Source organism: Zophobas morio, unplaced genomic scaffold, assembly GCF_036711695.1.
Source record: "Zophobas morio isolate AGI-343-1 ecotype UQ-CSIRO unplaced genomic scaffold, CSIRO_AGI_Zmor_V1 ptg000007l, whole genome shotgun sequence".
NCBI classification, from domain to species: Eukaryota; Metazoa; Arthropoda; class Insecta; order Coleoptera; family Tenebrionidae; genus Zophobas; species Zophobas morio.
The window spans coordinates 10874390-10897706 of NW_026972112.1; the positions used below are offsets into that span (position 1 = coordinate 10874390).

At 34.3% G+C, this 23317-nt stretch overlaps 1 protein-coding gene across 8 annotated transcripts in view; it reads right to left on the reverse strand.

The window, feature by feature from the left end:
- Positions 1-23317, reverse strand: part of LOC135124523 (protein daughterless-like) — a 39782-nt gene that overhangs the window by 13322 nt on the left and 3143 nt on the right. For 6 of the 8 annotated variants that reach the window (XM_064049645.1, XM_064049646.1, XM_064049647.1 and 3 more), the window contains exons 2-3: positions 13883-13929; positions 9228-9440 (exon numbers count right to left, since the gene is read on the reverse strand). In XM_064049645.1, the coding sequence (XP_063905715.1) occupies positions 9228-9440; positions 13883-13929 (260 nt within the window). Of the gene's footprint in view, positions 1-1340; positions 1871-9227; positions 9441-13882; positions 13930-23317 lie in introns of those variants that run through there. The other 2 variants (XM_064049649.1, XM_064049650.1) reach the window with 2 other exon arrangements.

Sequence of the window (23317 nt, forward strand, 5' to 3'; positions counted from 1 at the left end):
AAATCTGTCGAGATTTATTTCTTATTTCAGAAGAAAAACAGATGAGAGAAGACGGGGTGGGTTGGCGGGGCTAAGTTTAACTTTTTCCTAGAGAGTCTTTTATAGAAAAGCAATAGGCCCAACTACCCACCCCCTCTTCATTCTGGTCACCACTCTTAATTATTTAAAAAAAACCTGTCGAGATTTATTTCTTATTTCAAAAGAATGATAGATGAGAGAAGAGGGGGTGGGTGGGCGGGGCTAAGTTAAACTTTTTCCTAGACAGTCTTTTATAGAAAAGCGATAGGCCCGCCCACCCACCGCCTCTTCCTTCTGGTCACGACCCTTAATTATTTCAGGAAAATCTGTCGAGATTTATTTCTTATTTCAGAAGAAAAATAGAAGAGAAAAGACGGGGTGGGTGGGCGGGGCTAAGTTTAATTTTCTCCTTGAGAGTCTTTTATAGAAAAGTGAAGTATCATATAGCAAGGATCTCAATTGAGTCTACTTGTCTTTAATATATACACAACTGATGTAAGTAACACTGGGAACATTGAACAGAATACAAAATTATTTGCACGTTAAAAAAAAGACAGAACATCAATTATACAACAAAAGCAAATACATGAACGTGATGAAGACCTCATTATGTAATTTAGGGTCTAGGAAACTTCCTAAGTCCTTTGCATTGTTACAATTCACGAATTAAATTTTCAGAGCACCAATGGTTGTCGTCATAAAATAACTAATTTTAGCGAATGAATTTATTCTTTACAATTAATGTTATTTCATAAGTAACGTCGTATTCATCGATGACATTTTTAATTTTCCAAATAAAACAATTTTTATATAAATTGCTTTTCCATTTTTTAAATAATGTCCTCTGTCCTTACAAATTGAATATTTGCACAATAATGAACTTTAAAAACCAAGAATTTGTAAGTCACCATAAATTTCAGGTGAAAGACGCCGCTATTATAAATCCTTCGATGATATCCTTCAAACACGTTTAATTATTTCAAGGTCTCATTAATGCCTTCGAATGCACAGTGCCTGTGGTTAGAGGCAACATTGGCTGCAGTTTCGACAGAATCTGTAGGGGGTTGTACCAAAAAAATAATATTGTAAGTATGACTACTTTCTATTTTAATTATGGTTACGCAATTTAAACAACATTGCAACCATTAATCGTGAAAATTTGAAAACATATATTGAAAAAGTGATGCTCGTATTTTGTTGGTTCCCCTCTTCTTCTCTACGAATATACATATAAATGAATTTCACAAAAGGCGCAAAATCTTTAGCTGAAAGTTATTAAAAAAAGACACTTTACTGTAAAAAAAGAAAAGAACAAATCTCACCCCACTCTCCGTGTGCACGTTGCCGCCCCCGGACTTCCAGAACCCCTTCCCAAAGTAAAACCCCTCGTTCTGGTATTCCATATCCCGCTACGTACTCGTCGCAATTAGCGCGTCCACTTTCACATCGGGGGTTAAAAGTTTATCGCAAGCATTGAAACCAACTCCAATTCCCCGTAGAAAGTGTAACATTGTGCGCCGTGCCACAATAAATCATTCGTAACACACATACTCCTCGGATAAAAATACCAATATTCCACTTTATGCCAGAACGAACGTAATAATTACGTATCCTTCAACTTTGCCGCGGCCACTCTATATCGCATTAATATTTAATAGACGCCGTCAACCCTCCGCTTGAAATCACTTTCACGTACGACCGAGCGATTATTACGGCGAGGCGCAAAAACGGCACGTACGGTGGCACTCGCAAGTGTGTACAGGGTGATCAGAGGCGGTTCGCGTTCGACGGAAGGCGTAAGTGCAATAACAGAAACTATACAGTACACGGTAGCCGCGTACTGCGGACCCCACCACCAGACGCTGACACAACGCACTCAGACTGCTTGGCACTGATCGCCACGCAAAACAACCTCGTTAGGCCCGCTTCACACGTACGGACGCAATTAGTCGACAACGGCCGGCGACGGCGGCCCGCAGGAACGCCGTTTGTACGCGAGAACTATGGAGACAATTTGCACTTCACTTTGTTACACAGCGGAACATGAACATTACAAGTTTATATTTATATCACTGATGTGTTCTTTGCACAAAAATAGACATAATCTAAATTTTAAAAACATAATTAATTTACAATTTCAGAAAACCCAATTTTCCTAAATTGTATACTTTAATTATGAACACTAATTGGTCTTTTGAGTCTGAATGCAGTGACGTGGACACAGCATATTCAACATTCTATTCCAAATTAAAAGATTTTCAAGTTCAAAATTACAGACTCTTTCTCATTTAACTTTTCAAAAGTCTTTGGAATATTACTCTACGATGTTATTATGGGTCATGTTCGATCATAGGTTTCTTCACAACAGCATGGTTGTTTTAGTTATAAATATAATCTTTTTCAATTCGACACACTGAACCCCTATAGACTGTTAGAAAAATTTAACAACTTTGGCATTTCAGATTCTCTCATTAAATTGTTTACATCTTATTTAATTAGCAGAACACAGGTGGTAACCGTGGTTTTCAGTTTTTTCCAGTACTAGTTACTTTGAGACATTTGTTCTTCATTATTTTTATAAATTACTTACCCTAGATCTAGATTCTGAATGTCTGTTATATGCTGACGACCTGAACTTACTTAGACAAATAAGAACTTACACTGATTATCTCCTAATCCAATCAGATTTATTAAAACTTGAACTCTAGTGTTATCGTAAGTGTTGCTAACTATTTCCAAATGCAGTGTCATGACTTTCACTTCAACTGTATTCCAAAGTACTTCTAAATTAATTTTTTAATACTTTTATAATACAAATCATTTGATAAATATCCAGACAGGGTTTTATTGTTTTTTTTTTTTTTAAATTCAATAATGACAGACATGTACAAACCCCCTGAGGTACATCGCTTTCGAAGTATTTCTTGTCTCCCAGACACCAAAAATAAGTAGGTCAGAATTAGAATACGGGAGTTCAGAATTTTTGTCGAGACGAGGTCACCTATCGGGACCTCTCCCCGCCAACCGCGTCGCGAATTTTTCTCCTTTGTCTGGTATTCACGGCGTGAATCCCCCTTAACGCTCGGCTCCTTTTTCAGCGTAATGCATGTTCAGAGATTAGCTGGAATTTTCTTTGTTGACTGAAACGCGTACAAAATGCAAAAAACATTAATAAATTGAAAGGTATGTGAGGAATTAATTACCAATTTGAGAGAAAAAATTACTTTGACGTCCTTGAAGTAGTAAACATCCATATGTTTCATTGAGCGCATTACGCGGAATGCGCAAGAATTATTACGTGTTTATTGTCGGATTTAATTTATTGACGAAAGTTGAATGGGAAGGATTATGGACGGTTCTGTCCAGTTTAGAATTTAGATGGGAGAACGCTAAAATGGCGCAAATGACTAAAGGACTGCGCGTTTATTCTGCCACAATTAATTCTTGCCGTAATAAGAAAAAAACTTCCATTGAATTAACGAGTTTCAGGAATCAGGTTTTGTTAATAAAGCCGACAATATTTCTTTCGTGTAATTATCTGTAAATGCACAATTACATATTTTCTCGGAATGTAGTATCTCGAAGAGTGGTTGCTTGGCTAAGAAGAAACATTAATTTATGACAGAAAGTGGTACGAAATATGGGTTTTATTTCATTATATCGCGAAGTAAAGACTGTATTTTACGGAAAAGTGGCATTAAATAAGAGAGCTGTCATGGTGAGGCGTCACAAGTGAAACGACAAAAGTTGTGTTGTTCGATGGTGCTAAAAATGAAATGTAATATTGAAAATTTAAACTACCGGCATAAACATCCAAGTTGAGACGTTGAGAAACACTAGAAGCGAACGCAGTTATTTAACGATAGAACTAATTTCAATAAGCTACTTTTCGCCTCCGTGCGACTATTGCCCCCGGCCTCGCCTCGGGCACTAAACATTCCGCGAAGCGTGTAAATGTTTCACCTGAAAAGTTTTTTAATTTTTCTGTTTTCTAATTAATGTTTTCAATAATGATAGATATATTTCGTAAAACTAAAAAATTGCGAAATTAAATAAAATTACGCTTATTTTGGTTTTAATAGGGTCACAACTTTCTATTTTATACGTCTTACTTTTTAAAATGTTATTCATTAATGTTTCAGGTTTAATTGTATGTTCTCACTTTAGTACGTTTAATATTTTCTTTTTCTGAAATTTTAATCAATTGGAAGGAAGAACTCGTTTCACAATTTTCAAAATCATCATTTCTTTTAAAAATGTTTTTAGGATTTCTTTACTGCCCGAACTTACCTCTCCTTTACACTGCAAACGATGCTGGTGCATAAATTTCAAAGCTGCATTTATGATGCAGTTTTACGTGATATATTTTAAACAGTCATCATTTTTTCGGAAGGGACGGATAAACAACTTTTAATTAATTCCACTGTAATCCCTTACTCATCATCAGTGTATAAAAAGAAATACATAAATTTTCTTTAATATATCCCATAAACGTAGGGTTAAAAATAGAAGTACATCATTAAACCATAATTAAAATAGCACGTCATGCTCCACATTTTAAGTGAGATTTATTTTAACCATATTTGGGATGATGTCACCGAATTTCGGGGGATTATTAACGCAACTTTGGTTAACGTCTGATAGGGCTTACGATAAAATTGAAAGTAGTTGGCGGAAATTATCCGCTTGGTCAAAAAATGTGTCGTTTACAAACATTACTTGTCAACAGCGCTAACAAAAAATTTGAGTTAGGTCATACTTGAAAATAATGCAAATGTAAAATATCCATTTTGTAAACAATCTTTGTTCCCGGTGGGTTTAAATCGCCATACAAACTCTTTTGTCAATAGCATTAAAAATTACAGTTCCTAATTGAAAACAAAAAAGAGAATAGAAGTAAGTAAGAATCCGGACCCTTAAAATATAATTGCAAACAATTTAAACCCATCACAATAGAAGATACACTCCCTTCCCTATTATTTCAGATAATAAAAATCCCCCAATCTCGAAATTGCCCCTCTGACATTTCTTCCCTCCTCCTTCACCCTCTCCCCCATAAACAGACAATAAAACCGGAGCACGTTTAAAACATGTGCGTGAAGCTTTTACACCCCTCTATACCTGCGATTCGCCCAAAACAACCTCGAAATCTTCCTATTCGTATTATCCCTTTCAACTAAATACAACCAAACAACACCTGTAAAATCGCGTTTATTAAAAACGGCTCAACACGAAAAAAAAACCGTCCACGCTTAATGACATACAAACGCTATTGCTCAATATACCACGACTCGAAAGCACAAAGAACACGGCCATTGAAAAAATTTCAGAAGGTAATATACCCACACACATTGTGTGCTACAAATAAGGAAACAGGTAACGCGGACTATTACCACATTTTACATTATTTATTAATATATCCAGCAACAATGTAAATAGAAAAGCGACTTCCTCTTGAGCGTTTTTATCGCATAAATTACGACGTTTTAATAATGTAAAGCGACCGATCCGGGTTTCTATATTACGTTTTTTCCGCGTTCTTCTTGCGTCCGTCAGTTAACACAACTCCGACTCAGGAAATGTTGTCTTTACGTTTCTTCACATACATTACAATGGTAGCCAACGAGGACATTAAATGCACCCTAAGCCGTTCGAGAAACCGACGACCCCCCATCAAATTTAAGTACAATAATACACTAAGGTAAGAACATATCCGGTCGGTGTTGGATTACTTTATGTGGCTGTTGAGTACAGTCGGGGGCAAAAGCCCACGATGGGAATGGTCGTGCTGGTAGCGCATAAGACAATAATCGGAGCTTTGTATGCGCTTCGCGTACTGAAAATTTGGAAGTCGTTATTTGATGTGTTTATTATTTGTCAATGCGACGGACACGAAAAAACTAGAGAAACGTTCTCGACCCAATAACTTCGCCGGTTTTTGTTACACCAATTATAAAAATTGATGCCAAAAAATATACCAACGGAGACAAAGTTCGCTGAATGTAAATTTAAACATCTGCTTTGATTTCAAACAAGTTTCAACATTTTCTTGAACACGAAATATGACCCCTAATGCGGCCGAGAATACCACTCAAGCACATTTCAAATATTTCACACAACCCCGACGTATTCTCAACTGTTCTAAACGTAATCACCTGAAAAAAGAAATTTCAACGCGGTATCTCGTTCCACATTACCCTTTTAACCCTCTCCGCACACTCACCACCCCTGTACAAATATGTACCTGCCATTCTGCGCCAAAACGAGGGCAAAAGTCGAGGCCCGAGCCTCGTTTTTGATCAATTTTTGCACATTACACTATCCAGAAGCCATTATCTCTTAATCTCATGTGTTTCGTTCCCATATTACCGAACCGAAATCTTAATTTGTAACGCGTGTGTGTAAAAACATCCCGCGCGATCGATTTTAAAACAACCCCCGGAAACGAAAGTTCGCCGATTTAATATCGCAAACCGAAAAATAGTCGCCAACGCCACGATTAAAAGAAAGTTTTGAAGGATCGATCGCGCCGATAATAGCACGAAGAGAAGTTATCCTATTATTTTTTTTTTCTCTGACAATATACGATTTCTTTTCTTCCGAGTTCGCAAGATGAGTGAAATTCCACAATTATCGGACACCGAACGCTTAACACATGCACAGGTGTCCCCCTACTTATCTAGTAACTAAGTCAGATAAAAGGACTTAAATTTACGTACACTTTAAAAATTTGTGCAGGTGTGTAAGTTTTCCCACACTACTTAGTTTGTTTGGGGATTTCCCGATCGACTTCCCGAACACCCTTTCAAGAGCAACAGGTGTCATCATAGCTTGTATACGTCGCGTTTCCTAAATGCCGAATCTCGTTATCCGACCACCTATATTTAGAACGCGTTACATAATGCCACCACTTTACGACTTTTTAAAGTAACTCGAGGGTCAAAGGACGCTCTAATAATAAACTTGACCGAATCGAATTATTATTATTAAATCAAACATGAACTGTCGAGCAAAACTCTTCCGACTTCGGCGTGCTAAATTTATTTTTTATTAAATTATGATGCGATGACTTAAGCTATCGTTGTCTAAACTGTGCTTAACTGTCTTATCGTAAAATCATTTTTCCCTTTGATAAAAAAAGACACCGGAGACGAGATTTTTTTAATACACTAACCGAAAACGTTCTGATTGAAAGCTGATACTGAACCAGAAGTAGGTAGAAACTCACGAGACGTTCTTTTAAAATTTCGGTGTACCGTCACTAGAACTTGTATCAAACAAAGCGTATGGACAAAAGAAACGTATATTCTTTCAGTTTGTTAAAATATGTTTTTTTAACTACGTACTACACATTGTTAAAATAATTTTGACGAAGTCAAATATTTAATTCCCCGTTCGTTGTCACACCTCGACCACCGCGGACCCATAAAATATTCAGCTCGACGTCTCTCCTAACCTCAAAACTTCATAAAAACACACGTAAATCCTAGCCTTCGCCTGCAGGTCGCTCTAATCGATTGCGGTGGCGAGAAAGACAATCGGAAGACGAGTTCTTCGATGTGCCATTATTGCGTCTGAGTGGAACAACAAAAAACTCGAAGACAAGAATCGTCTGGATTATGCTGCGTTGTCGCGTTTTTCGGTCGCCTAGTGTATCGACAATCTCCGACCGTAAAATTATTCAAAACCGGTGACAAACAGACAGGTGTTATTTTTTTCCGAGACGATCTCTTTTTCGATTTTCTAGTCACTTTCACGTTTGGGACGATTAATAAGCTTGCTTTTAATGGTTCGGTGTGTCGGATCGGATAGTTCGGAAGGCTACGAGGGGATTCTAGTCCGGATGCTCCGGGACCGCTCCGGGTGATTTGCTATGACTGACAAGGCAATTATCTTAAAAGAAGCGGGACGGGATGCACGCGAAGTTGGGAATGAGGTTTGGGAAACGTCGGGCTCGGGTAGAAGCGGTGTCTTTGCGATCGAAAAATATTTCTGCAGATTAATGTGTTACAGTACGACGGACAGACGCTGACGTATCCTGCGCACATAATGCAAACTTGGAAAAAAAACTCGTTACCTTAACGTTTAAATTTAAATTTTGGTGAAAAAATGATAAAAATAGACTCTTACGTAATACGTATCTATAAATTATTTTGGCATCAAGGGTAGGTCTGCAATTTCTTTTATCCACAATGAATCAAACTACGTTAAATATTATCTACAAATGTCACTACGTCAACGTATAACTTGCGGTTTCGTTTTTAATTTTCGCATTTTTCATTCTTTTTGCACTACACTCTTACTGCAACAAGGTAAAGATTTAACGATGGAGAACTACAGTTTGGTTATTTTCAGCAAGATGGAGCTACCGCACATATTATATTATTATATAGCGTAAACGAAGGCGAATGAGATTGTGTTTACACCAAAGTGATGAATATTTTAAAGTTTTTTGTAAATAAAGTTTATATAATTGCAAACTTTACTCTAATTATGTGACCAGTTGAACGATCGGAATTGACTAAAAATTTAATGTATTAAGAAATTTTGGTGGATGTTTGAAAATATTCTCGCCTGTTCATGTATAAATGTAAAAATCTCATGTTTCTGTCTCACTTCTTCCCACTGGATTCCCAGATAAGGGTAAAATTAAATAATACAAAGCAAACAATACACGTGAATTTATTTAATGTTTACGCTACACGGCATTTCGATCGAAACGTTATTGTTACTATATGGTATCCAGTGACACGGCATTCAAACCGATTATATTATCATTATGGATAGTTTATCACTTTATAACAAGTTTTAAATTAAAAAAAAGTACTTCAAATTGACGGTGAAAATGATAAGTTTTGTGCAAAACTAATGGACGCTTTGGCATACAAGCTAAATTGATAATACAAGTACGTCATATTCGATAAAAATAAAAAAAAGGAATTTTATTATTTACAAATCCATCTGTTCGGTAAACTGGATACAGCATATCATTGTAAGCTCCAACATAGTTGTGAATAGTGCTCTTGATACCAGAATCAATTATAGACACATTGTATACTTTAGTTGACCTGAATTTCGGCAGTTTACCGTTATAAATAAAAAGTTAACCCTTATCCTGAAATAAGAAAACAGTGTTCGAGATGCGCAGTGCGCGAATTTCGGCCTCCCGCTCGGTCAGTGCGGTGCCGACCCTCTCAAGCCCGACTCACCCACTGGTTGTTCTCAATAGAGTTCCCCGTCTGTGGCGGTTCTTCCTTCGTCGGCCTGAGCCCGGCCTTGGGCTTCGCGGGCGATAACCGGCTCCCTGGTCTCGCGCCAAAAGGAAAATAGGGGCTGTCTGCCGCGAAGGGCTCTCCCGTTGCTTGCGTGGGGCTGGCTCCGGGACCCGTATATACCGGACCGGCCGGACTTATGGCGTACGCCTGCAATTAATTATGGTAATGTGTTGAGTACTTGGAAGGAGGAAATAGAGACAGAGAAAAAAAACAAAACAGTAATAATAAAAATGCCTTTCTTTATAGTTAACTGAAACGAGCTTCCGGTACATGCACGTAATGCGTGGAAATGATGGTATGGCGGACCGTGGTGAATAAACTCAATAAAAGGGTTGCCGATACCTCGGTACGTCATTATTTTCGGTTTTATTGGCGCGCGCTGTTAATTTAATTTCTGGTTTCAGGTTTGAAAGTTGGATGATTTAGTGGCGTAGGGCGCCTGAAAGCATTCACTGTAGGCTGTTATAAATTATTGGAGGGGTGGGGAAGGATGTACGCGATGAAAGAATGGGGAGGATAGTAGCATGTATGGGTTTTACGGGCGGGGGGTTGAGTGCTGTCGATTTTGGTTGAGTTGTTTTATAAATGTAAGGTAATAGGCGATCGGGATCCACAAAATTTTCTTCGAGTGGCTGTTATATCAAAATTAATGTTTTACTTTGAAAGACTTAAAATTATGATAATAATAATAATAACATACGGAAAAATCGCCAAAAACAAAAAAAAAAAAATGAAAAATACATAAAAGTAAATTGGGGTTTTTAATTACCTTAATTCGTAAATATCCTATAAAATTTGGTTGTCCTACAAGTAATAAATCGATAGATAAAACTTACACATCCCAGGCTCGTGTTAATATAGTCACAAAATTCAAAGCCTCTTTATCACCCCTCTATATAAATTTATTGTGTTCACATCGATGAATATTAATAATACATTAATTAATTTTACGGACACGAATTACGAACATAAGGATATTATTATAAATAGTAAAGAATCACCTCAACTTCTGTGAGATTTCCGATCGTTGCAAAGTAGATTTAAAAGTTTCACTTGAAAACTTGAAAGACAGCTGAAGAAAAGGAGTTCCAAAGTCCCTTACGACTGCTTTTTTTTATATAAAATTTTCTCAGAAATGTGAGAGAATTTAAAATTGGTCGCCGTTGTGACAAATTTTAAAAGAAATTGACCAATGCATTCATGCATAATTAAAATCACTCTGCGAAAACCGAAAATCATATCAATATGGATCTTAAAATTGACAAATATATATTTTAAGCATAAAGAAAAAATGCTTATTGAAAAAAAAAACCTGACTTTCAACATTTCAAATTTATTATTCAATAAAGAAAAATGAAGCTGCAATAACGTTATTTTCAACAATATTTTTACGTTTTGAAAATGCTTATTTTTATAAAATTAACAGATTAAGTTAATTGCAACCAAATTTTAATTTTGTGTTTAATGAAGGGTTGATGATATTAAAAAATTAAACAATGGTTTCATTAACTAGTTAATCACAATTAAATGTTTATCTTCATTATTTACGAGTGCTAATTTTAAAAGTTAGAATCTAAAACAACCCTTAGATCAATTAAACTTTTAAAAAATTGGTTGAAGGTTATTTCGACAGAACTCCCCTAGTGCCTTTAAAAAATTATAAGATTTAATTTTGCGAAATTTTATTTAATTCAACCGCTATACTTATAGCAGTAACAGTATACGGAAAAATCCCCACGAGAGAATCGAACGCGCGATATTCGAATTTCTTGCGTGCGCTCCGTAGGTAGTATAAAAGGTTGCTAGATAATTTCGATTTTTTGCGAAAATTTGATGATTCGGGGATAACCTCAAGGCGGATTCATAAACCACAAGTACCGGAATATATTATATTCTAAAATTTAAATCCTATTTATTACGAAAAATCTTGAGACGTCATTACACTGTTGGTGGGGATAATTAGACATATTTTGGTTAGCGTTTTACACTCTTAAAATACATAATTTGACAACAATCGGTCCAATAACTTTCGATATTATTATCTGCATAATAAAAATCAACATAGACACCTATTACAATACTTCCTTAGCTTATGCTCGGGAAGTAAACAGAATTACAGAAAGAGTTATATTATGTTACGCTTGTCATCAAACTTTGGATTATGTAATCTGAAGTAGAGAAAAAATTATAATTATAGTAAACAAAATCAAGGTGGACTCATAAACCACAAGTACAGAAGCATAAATATCGTTTAGAGCGCAAAATGTTGAGCTGACATTGTTGATTGGACAAATTTTGGTTTGTAGTTTACTATTTACACAACATTCTTAATATACATACAAAATTTGACAACAATCGGATCAGTAGTTTCACAGATTTTCCGTGTAATATAAAGGGACACACCCTCTTACCATATTTCCGGATCTTATGCTCGGGAAGTAATAAAAATTTGATGATTTTATGAAAATTTTCAGGTTTTAAAAAATATAAAAAACACGTGTACATTGAAAAAATGCTTCAATGATTTTTAAAATTTAAAAATACTCAAAATTTCCAAAATTACAGTCTCCAAAATTTTCCAAAACACTGGAATTTTAAGAATTCAAAGAACATGCAATATTTAAATAAATATGAACAGGCTGTTGCATCTAAATTAATGGACAAAATACTAGATATGTTTCTAATTGTACCAAAGTCATAACTTTTTTTAAACCACCGTTTATCACTCCAATCGTGTTTCTACAGTTCCAACTGTTGTAGCTACTGAAAATTGAAAAATTAATTGAAAAATAATTTTCAGTCCAGTTTATCTGAAATATTTATTTTACGTCTGCAGTAACCAAACAGTTTGCTAAAACAAGAAACATCTATTACAATAATAATTATCAGCTAATTATTATAAAATTACTGCCAACGTCCAACGTTTTATACTTCCTGCACGTAAGCTAGAGAAGTATTCTAATAGGTTCTTCTACCCGTCGAAGGGCTACTTTCATGTTTTCTTGACGTTTCATGACCCCAGGAATATGAAAAAATGTCTCTCGTTCGTCTACAACATACTCTTATACTTATGGTTTACGAATCCGCCTTGATTATTTTACCCTATACATCCTGATTTACAAAAAAAAAATTATATATATTTTACAACATTTTTCAATTTAACTTATAAAGTGCAAAAACCAATGGTCTCTTATACAGGGTGAATTAAAAAATTAATGATTGAAGCAATATATTTTATTGATGAAGTTAAGAACGCTTCCCCAATTCTCCCGTTTTTTCTATTTGTTTTTTTTAGTAATGATTTTTTTTAACATGATCGTCGTTTGTAATAATTTGTCGTCTTGCTTTTTAAACTTCTTTTGATGCGTATTAATTACATTGTGGGTTTCCACATTCTTCTCAGAAGCTCTCGTATCTCATCACCATGACTCACTATATCTCGGACGATACTTTATTAGAAATTAAATTCTTCCGTTTTCTATGTTCAAGAAAGTCTATTTTGTTTTCTCTAAACCATTTACACTCTCTAAGCTCCTACATATATATGGACAAAATTGGCCATGTTCCATCACAAATTGTGACCTAACCATTAGACTACCATTTTCCAAACAAAACTTAAAAAAGAGGTACTTAAGTCTATGATGTAATCCTGTTTCTGTAGGTACTTGATTGTTTAATTACTTAGCTATAATTTTTGAATTAATTTGGATCTATTATCTGACATGAATCACGCTATATACATTTAATGAAAAACATTTTAAAAAAAGATCTAATTGTTTTGTATGATTGAGGCTTCCGAAAATTAAATAACGTGATGGCAATGTTTCTCAATTTTTTATTCCTTGTCGTTTGGAGTCGTAATATACTTAATATAAATTACAACATGTTTATAGCGATCTCGCTTCTCTCAGTAACATTTATTTTTTTCACTGTTCTCTTTATATTAACACAAAACCCGATAGAAATTACAGGCGAGCGTGCATGTGAAGCAATTATTGTAGACACGCTTCCTTAAAAATATATACGAAAATTAAACCGGAATTAAAACGAAACTTCAAAGTCTCTGACCTCCAAGTGCTTCGACATTAATTACCATCACTTTACATCAATTGTTTAAACCAATTAACACAAATCTAACTTTTCTACAACTCGCATAAATCGCTCAATTGCTTAATAATTACGGATTAAAAGTACATCCTCGTTCAATCTACAGCTAATCACATACGAAATTTCACGTATTTTCTTCGCATTAACATAGAGAAGCCGCCACATTATCGATTTGAGGTTATCACCACTTTATCAATTTATTATTATATCACCAATACCACTACTTGACACTGCGCTTTTAATTTCAACAGAAGGTTGCGTCTGGGTAAATACGACAAAAATGCTTTGTAATAACTAATAAGCTTCCCGACAAGATTACAGAAACAAACAACCCAATTGAGTCGAATTTTTTTTTGATAATTTTTTCGCAAGATGGTAGAAAAATTCGACTTTATTTTTTTGTGTAAGGTAAACACAGAGATATTTCAGCAACAGCGCTCGGTTAGTGCGCTGCCGACTATTATTAATTGTTAAAAACTCACCATTCCGTTGTCCAGGGATCCGTACGGGGGCTGAAAGCCTGGTTTCTCTGCAAAGAAAAACATCTCATTAGAACAAACGTCAGGATCTTATCTTCAATGCAACATTCTCGAAACAAATGACAAGGAGAACGAACCAAACACTGCTCTACACTGACCTATTTCACGCGATTCGATTTTGACCATAAAGTAGAAATGTCTCGAATAAATCACCGCTGGCTTTATTAGAACGTTGTTACGATACAGTGGAACTTGGTGCTCGGCTGTATGTCGGTTGCAATGTTGGCGAATTATCGCGCCGAGGAAAACGGGCGAAGCTTTGCGTTTTTTTTTTTTTGGAGAGGAATATATTAAAAAGGAGTTGGAGAATCTGTTTCGGGAACAAAAAGTGGAATATGTTAGGAATGGTTTAAAATTGGCGCCAATTTAAATCGGCCGCTCAATTTGGAAACCGCAAAATGCAAGAGGATGCAGAAGGAAAGCCGCAAACCGCTGGAATAAGGAGATGGCTTTCGGTACAAATAGCAACGCATTTGATTTGTGCATGAAAATTTTATACATGTGCTTAATTTGTCAAAAATAACTAGACTTCATAATTTATTGCAATTAAACTATATGTTAATATACCTATAAACAATATCCAAAACTGTTGGACTGGTACTTACGCTAATATATTTTACGTTTTTTTTTTTTTGTTTTCAACTTACGTTTTCAAGCTAAAGAATTTCAAAAAATTCTTCAAAAGCTCTACAAGCAGTATCGTACCTTTAAAAAATTCAGAATCCAATGTTATTTAGTTATAGATTTTTAATCTAGTACAGAAAAAAACTCTATAGTGCTTCCCTCGCCCTCGGATGTATGATTCGATGTGTGCCAAGGTTTTTCTCGATCATATTTTATTGATAAGGAATTTTTATAAAAATGTTACTTCTATGTGACACATTTTGAATAGGACTTACTTCAAACAATTTTGAGGTGAAATCATGAAAATCCAATCGGCTCTGAAGTTCTGCAGATAAATTGTTCATGGAGAGGATAAAAAGATAAGTTTTGATTAAGGTTCTATCACCTTAAGGTGTCTCCAGGATTTCAGCAGTCGGTTATGTATTTTCTAAAATAGATTTTCAAATGTTCATATACAATTTTGAATTTTTTCCAAAAATCCAGAAATCTAGATATAAAAAACAAGTTAGTATAAAATGTCAATGCAGTATATTTTCCCTGTCAATCATGATTAAATGACGAAAGTTGAATGGTAATCCCACTTTTTTTTAACAAAAAAACTTTTCAACAATAAATTCAACATAAGTTCTGAATGTGCTGAAAATGTGGTCGGCAAAAATCAAAATGATTTTGAAACAATTTGACATTTTGAATAAAAAAATTGATAAATTCACGAAGTTGTTTTTTTTTACTTTCCAGAGTTTCATATATTTTATACGTACACTGTGTGAGAAATTAAAAAAAAGATGGTGGGGATAAATATATTAATTTTGATATGTACAACGTGATTGACTGAACGATAATTCTACTGTGCTCCCCAAAATTCAGAGCTTCTTCTGAGATATTCGGTAAGATAGAAGCAACTGTAAAAAATTGGTTGACAGTTATTTCCACAGAACTTCCCTCGCCCCTGAGGTACAGTCCAACAATTTTCACTCCTTTGAAAAATGATAAAATTTGATTTTGCGATATTTTATTTGTGATAACCTATATACATAAAAAAATATATAGTAGGAATAACAGTGTAAAAAAATTTTAACCGCTGCGCACCGAACTGTTATACAGGGTGAGTCACTAAGAGTGAGTTTCTCGATATTTCATTAATTAGTAGAGAAGTAAAAAAGAGTCAAAAGCTAAAGTTGTACGGTTCTTTGAGTATTATACTCTAAAATTATTTTTAATTATACAGAATGTTCTCTTTTAAGGCGTAATACACAATTTATTATTATTTTTTTAATAAATAATTCTATATATTTTTACATATTCTCGGTATCATCTTCCTAGGCTTTATAACTACAGTTTATTTTTGAAATTCCGATGCGACGTTGCAAGGTTATTTCAAATTTCTTGAAATTTTTTAGCAATGAAAGGGTTCACAAAACAAATCGGAATATCGTTACTTTTAAAGTCTGTCTTACATTGTAATATTTAGTGGAAAGGTAGATAAAGGTATGCGCTTTGTTGTGGTATCAATTAAATCAAATTTTAACATAGTGTTTATAAAACAATCTAATACTTTACAGTGTACTATCGATATTTCAATTTTTTCAAATAGAACACCTTTTATTACTGAATCTTACTCTATTTTTGGTTCTCATTCTTCTAATATATATATCGATGTGTCTTTAAAAAATCTAAAAACTCAGAGTAACTTTCTACTTTAAATATAGAAAATACTTAACAAATAAGTAAGACAACAAAAAGTATAACAATACGCAGCAATAAAATATAGTGTTCTATTTGAAAAAACTGACATATCGATATTTGAAAATTGTGCTAATTAAAAATATATTCTGTATACGAAAATTTAATTTCATTTATACCACGATAAATATGTCGACAAAATATTGTAACACAGATTTTAAAATAAATAACCCCACTGCGATTTTTGTGTGAACTGTTCCGGTGCTAAAAAAATTCAAGAAAAATGAAATAACGTGGCAACATTGCATCAGAATTTCAAAAATAGACTAGGGAAGAAGAAGTCATTCAAAAGGGTGTTTCGTTGGGAAAAAAACGTTCTGTTACGCCTTAAAAACAATTTTGGAGAACGATCCTCAAAAAACCGTACAAATTTGGTCGTTGTTTTTTTTTTCTTTTTCTAATGATGAATGATATTTCGAAGAACGCGCGCTTAGTGATTCACCCTGTACAATTTGGATTCTTTGCGAACATTTGGATACTTGGGGGAAAAACTCAAGGCGGATTCATCAACGACAAGTATAGGAGTAATATTAGTTTTGTAGAAAATTTTAAGGAGACGCCATCAAATTGGTGGTGGGGATAATGTGAAAAGTTTTAGCTAGCGTTTTACGATCTATATATATCTAAAAAATAAATAAAACTTAACAACAATGGTCCAGTAGTTTCGAAGATCGACACAGATGACAGACAGGCAGGCAGATAGACATAAAGACAAACGAAAACGGGGGACCTACTTTTTCGTACTCTCGGATCATATAACGCTGAAAAAAAACATGAAAGCAGCCATGCGTCCATACTTCGTTCGCTTGTGGTCGGGAAGGAAAAATAAAAGACCATTGTTAAAGTACAATATGAGGTGTTTTTAAAATATAGATTTATTAACGATTTTTTGAAATGACGTAATCCAGTTTTTGGAAAAACCGACAAATTTTTGTTAACGTTTGATCTGAAAATGACTTTGTGTACTGCAAGTATCAAAGAATCGTTTTTTGAAATGTTGAGCTAAATAGAGATGACAAGCAGACGGGACCTGAACATAGGTAGAATTTGCAAGTTTACCGTTGAAATTAGAAATACAAAAATTCAACACCGTAATAAATTTTACCGGTTTCTGTCTACTAAATGCCTGTTTACATTTATAAAAGTTGGCTGGTAGGAAAGCCATAACTGTATCCTGTATGTAAGATCGGTAGGGTAATATATTAATTATCTTACTGAAATGTCACTTGTCAACATTTGTCAAGGAATTCAAAAGCAGTGAGTGAAAAGCACTAAATGTAAGTAACTTTACCGGTTTTAATTAAACCATTTAATGCTTAACTGGCTGCATTTTTAACATTTTAGGGCAAAACATCGCCTAAATCCATCATTTTTCTAATGCTGTTCACAACATTTTTTTGAATAAACAACAAAATGCAACTATAACGCCGAAATATATCATTCAAACGTGATCAACTAAATTTATCTATTTTTTTATTAATTTTTGGATTATTAGATTAAAATGGGCAGAAACCGATAAAATCTTGAACACACCACGGGTGTAAACGTCTCTTAAGTGTCTCGGATTTCAAGTGCCGAAAATTTATAGACATTTGCTTTCAAAATTTTAAATTAAGGTCTATCAATAACTTTAAAGTTCTAATATTCATAAAGAACTTATTAAGCGTACGGAAGTGTACTTAAGTCAAAAACTGGTTGATATATTGCGGTCACCTGAAATTTGTTAAGTCCTTTAAAAATTCAAACTAAAAATTGCAAAATCTGACAAGTAACAGAATTTTAAAAGTGATTTTCAGTTTTCGAAAATTTTAAAACGACCAGAAATACAGCTGGTTTCTTAAAAATCGGGACAAATAACAGTGACATCGTTTTTCGTTTTTTGTGAAACCAGCTGTATGTATTAAAATTGCGCCAAGACTCGAGGAGACCGTTGGGCAATATGGCAACTGCGACTTTTTTTTCAAACAATCTAAACAAATTCAAAACTCCATCTTTTTTTAATACAACAGACTAAAATCTTGACTTACAGACAAAGTTTCATGAAAGAAAATCTTAAAAAAATCGGCTGTAAATGATCAACATATAGTATACTACGCCATCACGAAAAAGTGATCAAGACAAAACTAGCCAATAGCTGTTCTTAAAACGTCATTACGATAAAAGTCTGAGAACTTTGCATAGTCACTAAAATGTCATTTGCCAGTGACACCACCTCAACAACTACTTACACATCTTGTCCCGATTCGTTTTTCTTCAATCGCCCCGTATACTACCCAACGATTAACAGAAACAGACGTCTACAACGTAAAAACTTCATCAAACGCCCAATACTTTTTCCAACTTTTGACAGCCTTACAACGAACAGAAATTACCACGAAAACACCATTCCAACACATAATTTAGCTTGTCAAAATACTTGGAAATCCGTCGGTCAGCACAAAAACCAGCCTCACCTCGTCAAGACCCGCTAATCAAAATCGTCATCTTTTTCTTTTACTTTTAGCTCATTATCGGCGTCACGTGACCGCCGTCCCGACCCCATAATTTCCCCGCAAGAGCAACCTTGAACCTGATTCGTTCTAATTCCATCCTTGATGACATCACAGATCTAACGGAAAAAACAGATGGCCGCCTGTGAAATCCAAAAAACTGAATCAAAGCGTCGAACCCCGACAGCTGGAAAGCACACAGATCTCGAATACGACTCGGAGGTGGTTTTCGGCCGAAATGTGCACGCGCCGAGGTCAATGTATCCGATTTTTCGAGATCGTTTGCGATCGATCGATCGATGCGAAAAATCGAAAAAATGATCGAGCATCAATCAAAACGCAATCGCGTCGTCGTGCCTGTCAATTTGCGAGCTAACGATGCTGGAAAATAAAAGATCCGAGTTGCGCTACCGGTATTACGTACTACTAGTATTAGATATGGTGGGATTCTGTCGGTGCTCAAGGGAACGTGAATTATTTCTCGTTAAAACGTGGATGTCATAATAAGATAATATTCATTAGTGGAGATCAGAGCCAGAAGATAGGAAGTTGACCGTGGTTTTGTTCGAGACAGGTCCACCGAGGCAGAACTGGTGATTTCGATTATTATGTTTGACGTGTGGGATAATGTGGGATCCGGAGGGAATATAGGGGCTGGAGGGGCAAGGTTAGCTGTCCTATTTTAATAAAAAATTTTAAGTTTTTAAAACATGTGCACTTTTGATATGGTTTTTTATAAACAACAAGAACTATTTTGGGGTTTTATTTTTATTTAACTGATAAACAATATTCCTATCAAATATATTCATGGATTGTGACGGACAAATGGCAAGCAGATTAACTACACTTACGAGTTCCAAGAAATAACGATAACTTGTCAAATTTTATTACAATGCCAAAGATATTAATTATTATTATTTCATATAAAATATAACAGATAAAACTCATATTACCGAATTTTATTCATTTTTGCTTGAAGCGATAGTGAAACTATATCAATTATTCAGAGATTCCTTTATTTTGTAAGTAATGTACTATACGGATATCTTTAATATCACTCCTGTAGTTTTTTTTTAAATTTGGGTGTCTAGAGTAAAAACTCAATACGGATTCATAAACCAAGAGTGCAGGAGTATGTTACTTTATAAAACTTAAATATTTACTATTGTAAAATTTGTAGATGACGTCATCCCATTGTTGATGGCGTGGATTAGACACATTTTGGTTAGCGTTTTACTATCTATACGATATTCCTAACATATGTATAAAATTTGACAATCTTCGGTCCGGTAGTTTCAAAGATTATCTGTGTAATAAAAATCGACACAGACGACAGACAGACGGAAACGGGATACCTATTTTTTCGGGGCGTCATGAAACGCCGAGAAAATATTAAAGTAGCCAGTCCCCAATGGACCCTATTACAATACGCTTCTACATTGGGAATAACAGCAACATTTTTGTTTTTCCTTTTCATTTCCAGTCAAGCAATTTAATTTACTAAACTACTAATACATCTTTACAAATGTTCTATTTGACCAATGGCTAATTTCATGTTTTCTTCGCATTTTATGTATGCACACTACGAAAAAGTGGGTCACCAGTTTCCCTCTGTCTGCCTGTTGGTGATTTCATTAGATGTGTCATCTCAAAAAATCAGACTGCTGTGGAATGTACTTAAAAACCATCACGTAGATTTGTAGAATTATTTTATTTTAATTATCTTAATTTCTAATACACCTGAACATATTCAAAATTCCGATGTCACTTAATCAAGAAAAATACTTTCAAGAGTAATGTCAGCATCTGTTATCTTTTTAAGATAAGAAAAATTTCATTCATATCATTTTTAGCATCATACAGGAAAACTATTAAATGGAACAACTAATCGCATCTATTGTCTACATATCACTTGCAACGATTTGCGTACAAGTAGTTGAAGATCACGGCTTCGCCTCGAGTCAAAATTACTTGTACAACTACAAACATGAATTTGGCACTAACAGAAGACACACAGACAATATGAATATTCAAAGCAAATTATTATTATTATTATTAGAAAAAATGGAGCAGAGGTCAGAGACCTATTATGGTCCTTCAAATAGATTTCCCAAAGTAGAGTTACTGATCCAATTTGTTCTTAAACATATTAACAGTTGTCACATTTACGATTTCACTATGCAAATTATTCCATTCATCAAACACCCTGTTAGGAAAGAAAAACCTTCGAACAATAGTTCTAAATGATTGCTTTTTTAATTTGTAAACGTGCCCTCGCAATTGGTTAGTATTCAATTCAAAAAGGGTTTTGAAGTGGCACATATTTGGATTGTGAAAAATCTTGTAAACCAATATCAAGTCTCCCCTCTTCCGTCGTTGTTCCAATGATGTAAGATTTAGACATCTTATCGGGTTTGATAATTTTGTGTTCTATAGCCCAATACCTTTTTTGTAGCCCTTCTTTGAACTTTTTCCAGCAATTCCTTATCCCGCTGTATATAACCGACGGAAAAGAAAATGTATGCATTATTATCAGTGTACATGCTTAACTTAGATTGTTTATGTTTATACATTGAAAGAATGTCACGCAGAAATTAGTTTCATTTGAATGAGTTTGTCTTCTCAAAACAGAGGACTAAAATTATTAATTAAACCACAAACTTACTTTCATTCTTTTCGACGGTTCATGGCTCCAAGAGTACGAACCAATATGTCTCCAATTTCCGTCTGTCTATACAGATTTTTATTAGATCTCCGAAAGTATCGAACTGATTATCGTATCTCAGGAATATCGTGCAAAAGGTTAAACGCCAACCAAAATTTGTCTGATCATCTAAATCAGCAATGTAAGGACGTCTCTTTAAAATTTTTCTTAGTTAACACCATTTAAATCTTATAAAATAATATACTCTTACTTGTAGTTCATGAAACCATCTCGATTTTGTTTATTATTACTATTATTACTTTATAAACCTTCTTGCTATTTCGTCACATAATATTACCTAGCTGCGTAAGCCTGATTAATGGACTTGTAGGCAGACGTTCTGCTTCGCACATGAACTGTCCTGAGTTCGATTCCCCGCGGTGTTTCGTTTTTTTTATTGGTCAAACCAACGGTACATCCAATTTTCTTGACAATTTGAGAGTACTGAATTGACATACGTGTCCCTGCCAAAATTTTCCTCGGAATTTTATATGTGTTTAATCGTCGAACTCTTTCAATGTACAAATATGAATAGTCAAAGTTAAGCATGCATTGATAATAGTATATTATTAACCAAGGTTGTGAATACACTCATTCTAGACCGAGCGCAAATTAGAACCCCGGACGCGCAGAGTCGATTTGATTACATTATCTCAAAATTCTGTTGAGTTATCTCTATTTAAATTTGATGAAATAGTATGCTTCTAAAATAATAATAATAATTGTGTGACAGATATGTCAATCGTGATATGTGATAAATTTAGGTCATGTTTTGGATACATTTTGAAAATTATAAATTTCAACAATCTGTCAATCTGACAACTGACAACCGGAAACTATAGAAAACATCATGGTGCCAATTTCAACTAAAAATCCAGGGTTGCCAACAGACTCAGTCATTTCTGATCACTCGGTATATTATCTTAGACATCTGTATTCTTGAGGCAAAATTCAAAATTGTACAAAAATATTGCTTTTTAAACCGCTCTATTTCTCATTTTAATATAGATTCGGAATTTACAGAAACAACTTTTGGAATTGTTTATTGCATTTCAGGGGAAGTTCTGTTTACACAACTTTAGATAGATTTCTATTTTGTGAATACAACTAGGAACATCTGTATTCTTGGGGTAAAATTCAAAATTGTACAAAAATATTGGTTTTTAAACCGCTCTATTTCTCATTTTAATATAGATTCGGAATTTACAGAATCAACTTTTGGAATTGTTTATTGCATTTCAGGGGAAGTTCTGTTTACACAGCTTTAGATAGATTTCTATTTTGCGAATACAACTAGGAACAGTTATTTCAGACAATCAAAAAGACAACACAGACATGAATTATGTTAACTTATGCTGCTGTTGTTTTAGTAATATTTTAGGTTTAACGACAAAAAAAGTAAAAAAAGCAGATAAAAATACACTGCACAAGTATTTCCTGTGGGTTACTCATTCATATAAATCGAATTTGCGTCAAAAAGTCGTAGAGTGAACTAACCTATCCCATTTATCTACACGTGATCCTCTGACATCAAAGCGGATCGAGAAATTATGGCAATATTTTTCGTTCTTAATTAACGCACTCGAACACATTCAAGATTTATAAAATTTTTAGAAACTAAATTTATTTTCACATCAAGAGTGCTGTGACTCATTAAATCACTTCTATCAATGTAAAGTGCCATCCTAAAAATAGTACGAAGGAAGCATTAGAGCAGTTTACAGTGCCAATGGGATTTAAAAATTGTAAAAATAATCGTTTATGATTAAAAAATAGGTTACTCCAAAACAACTTTGTCGATAGAGTCAACAAGAAAAA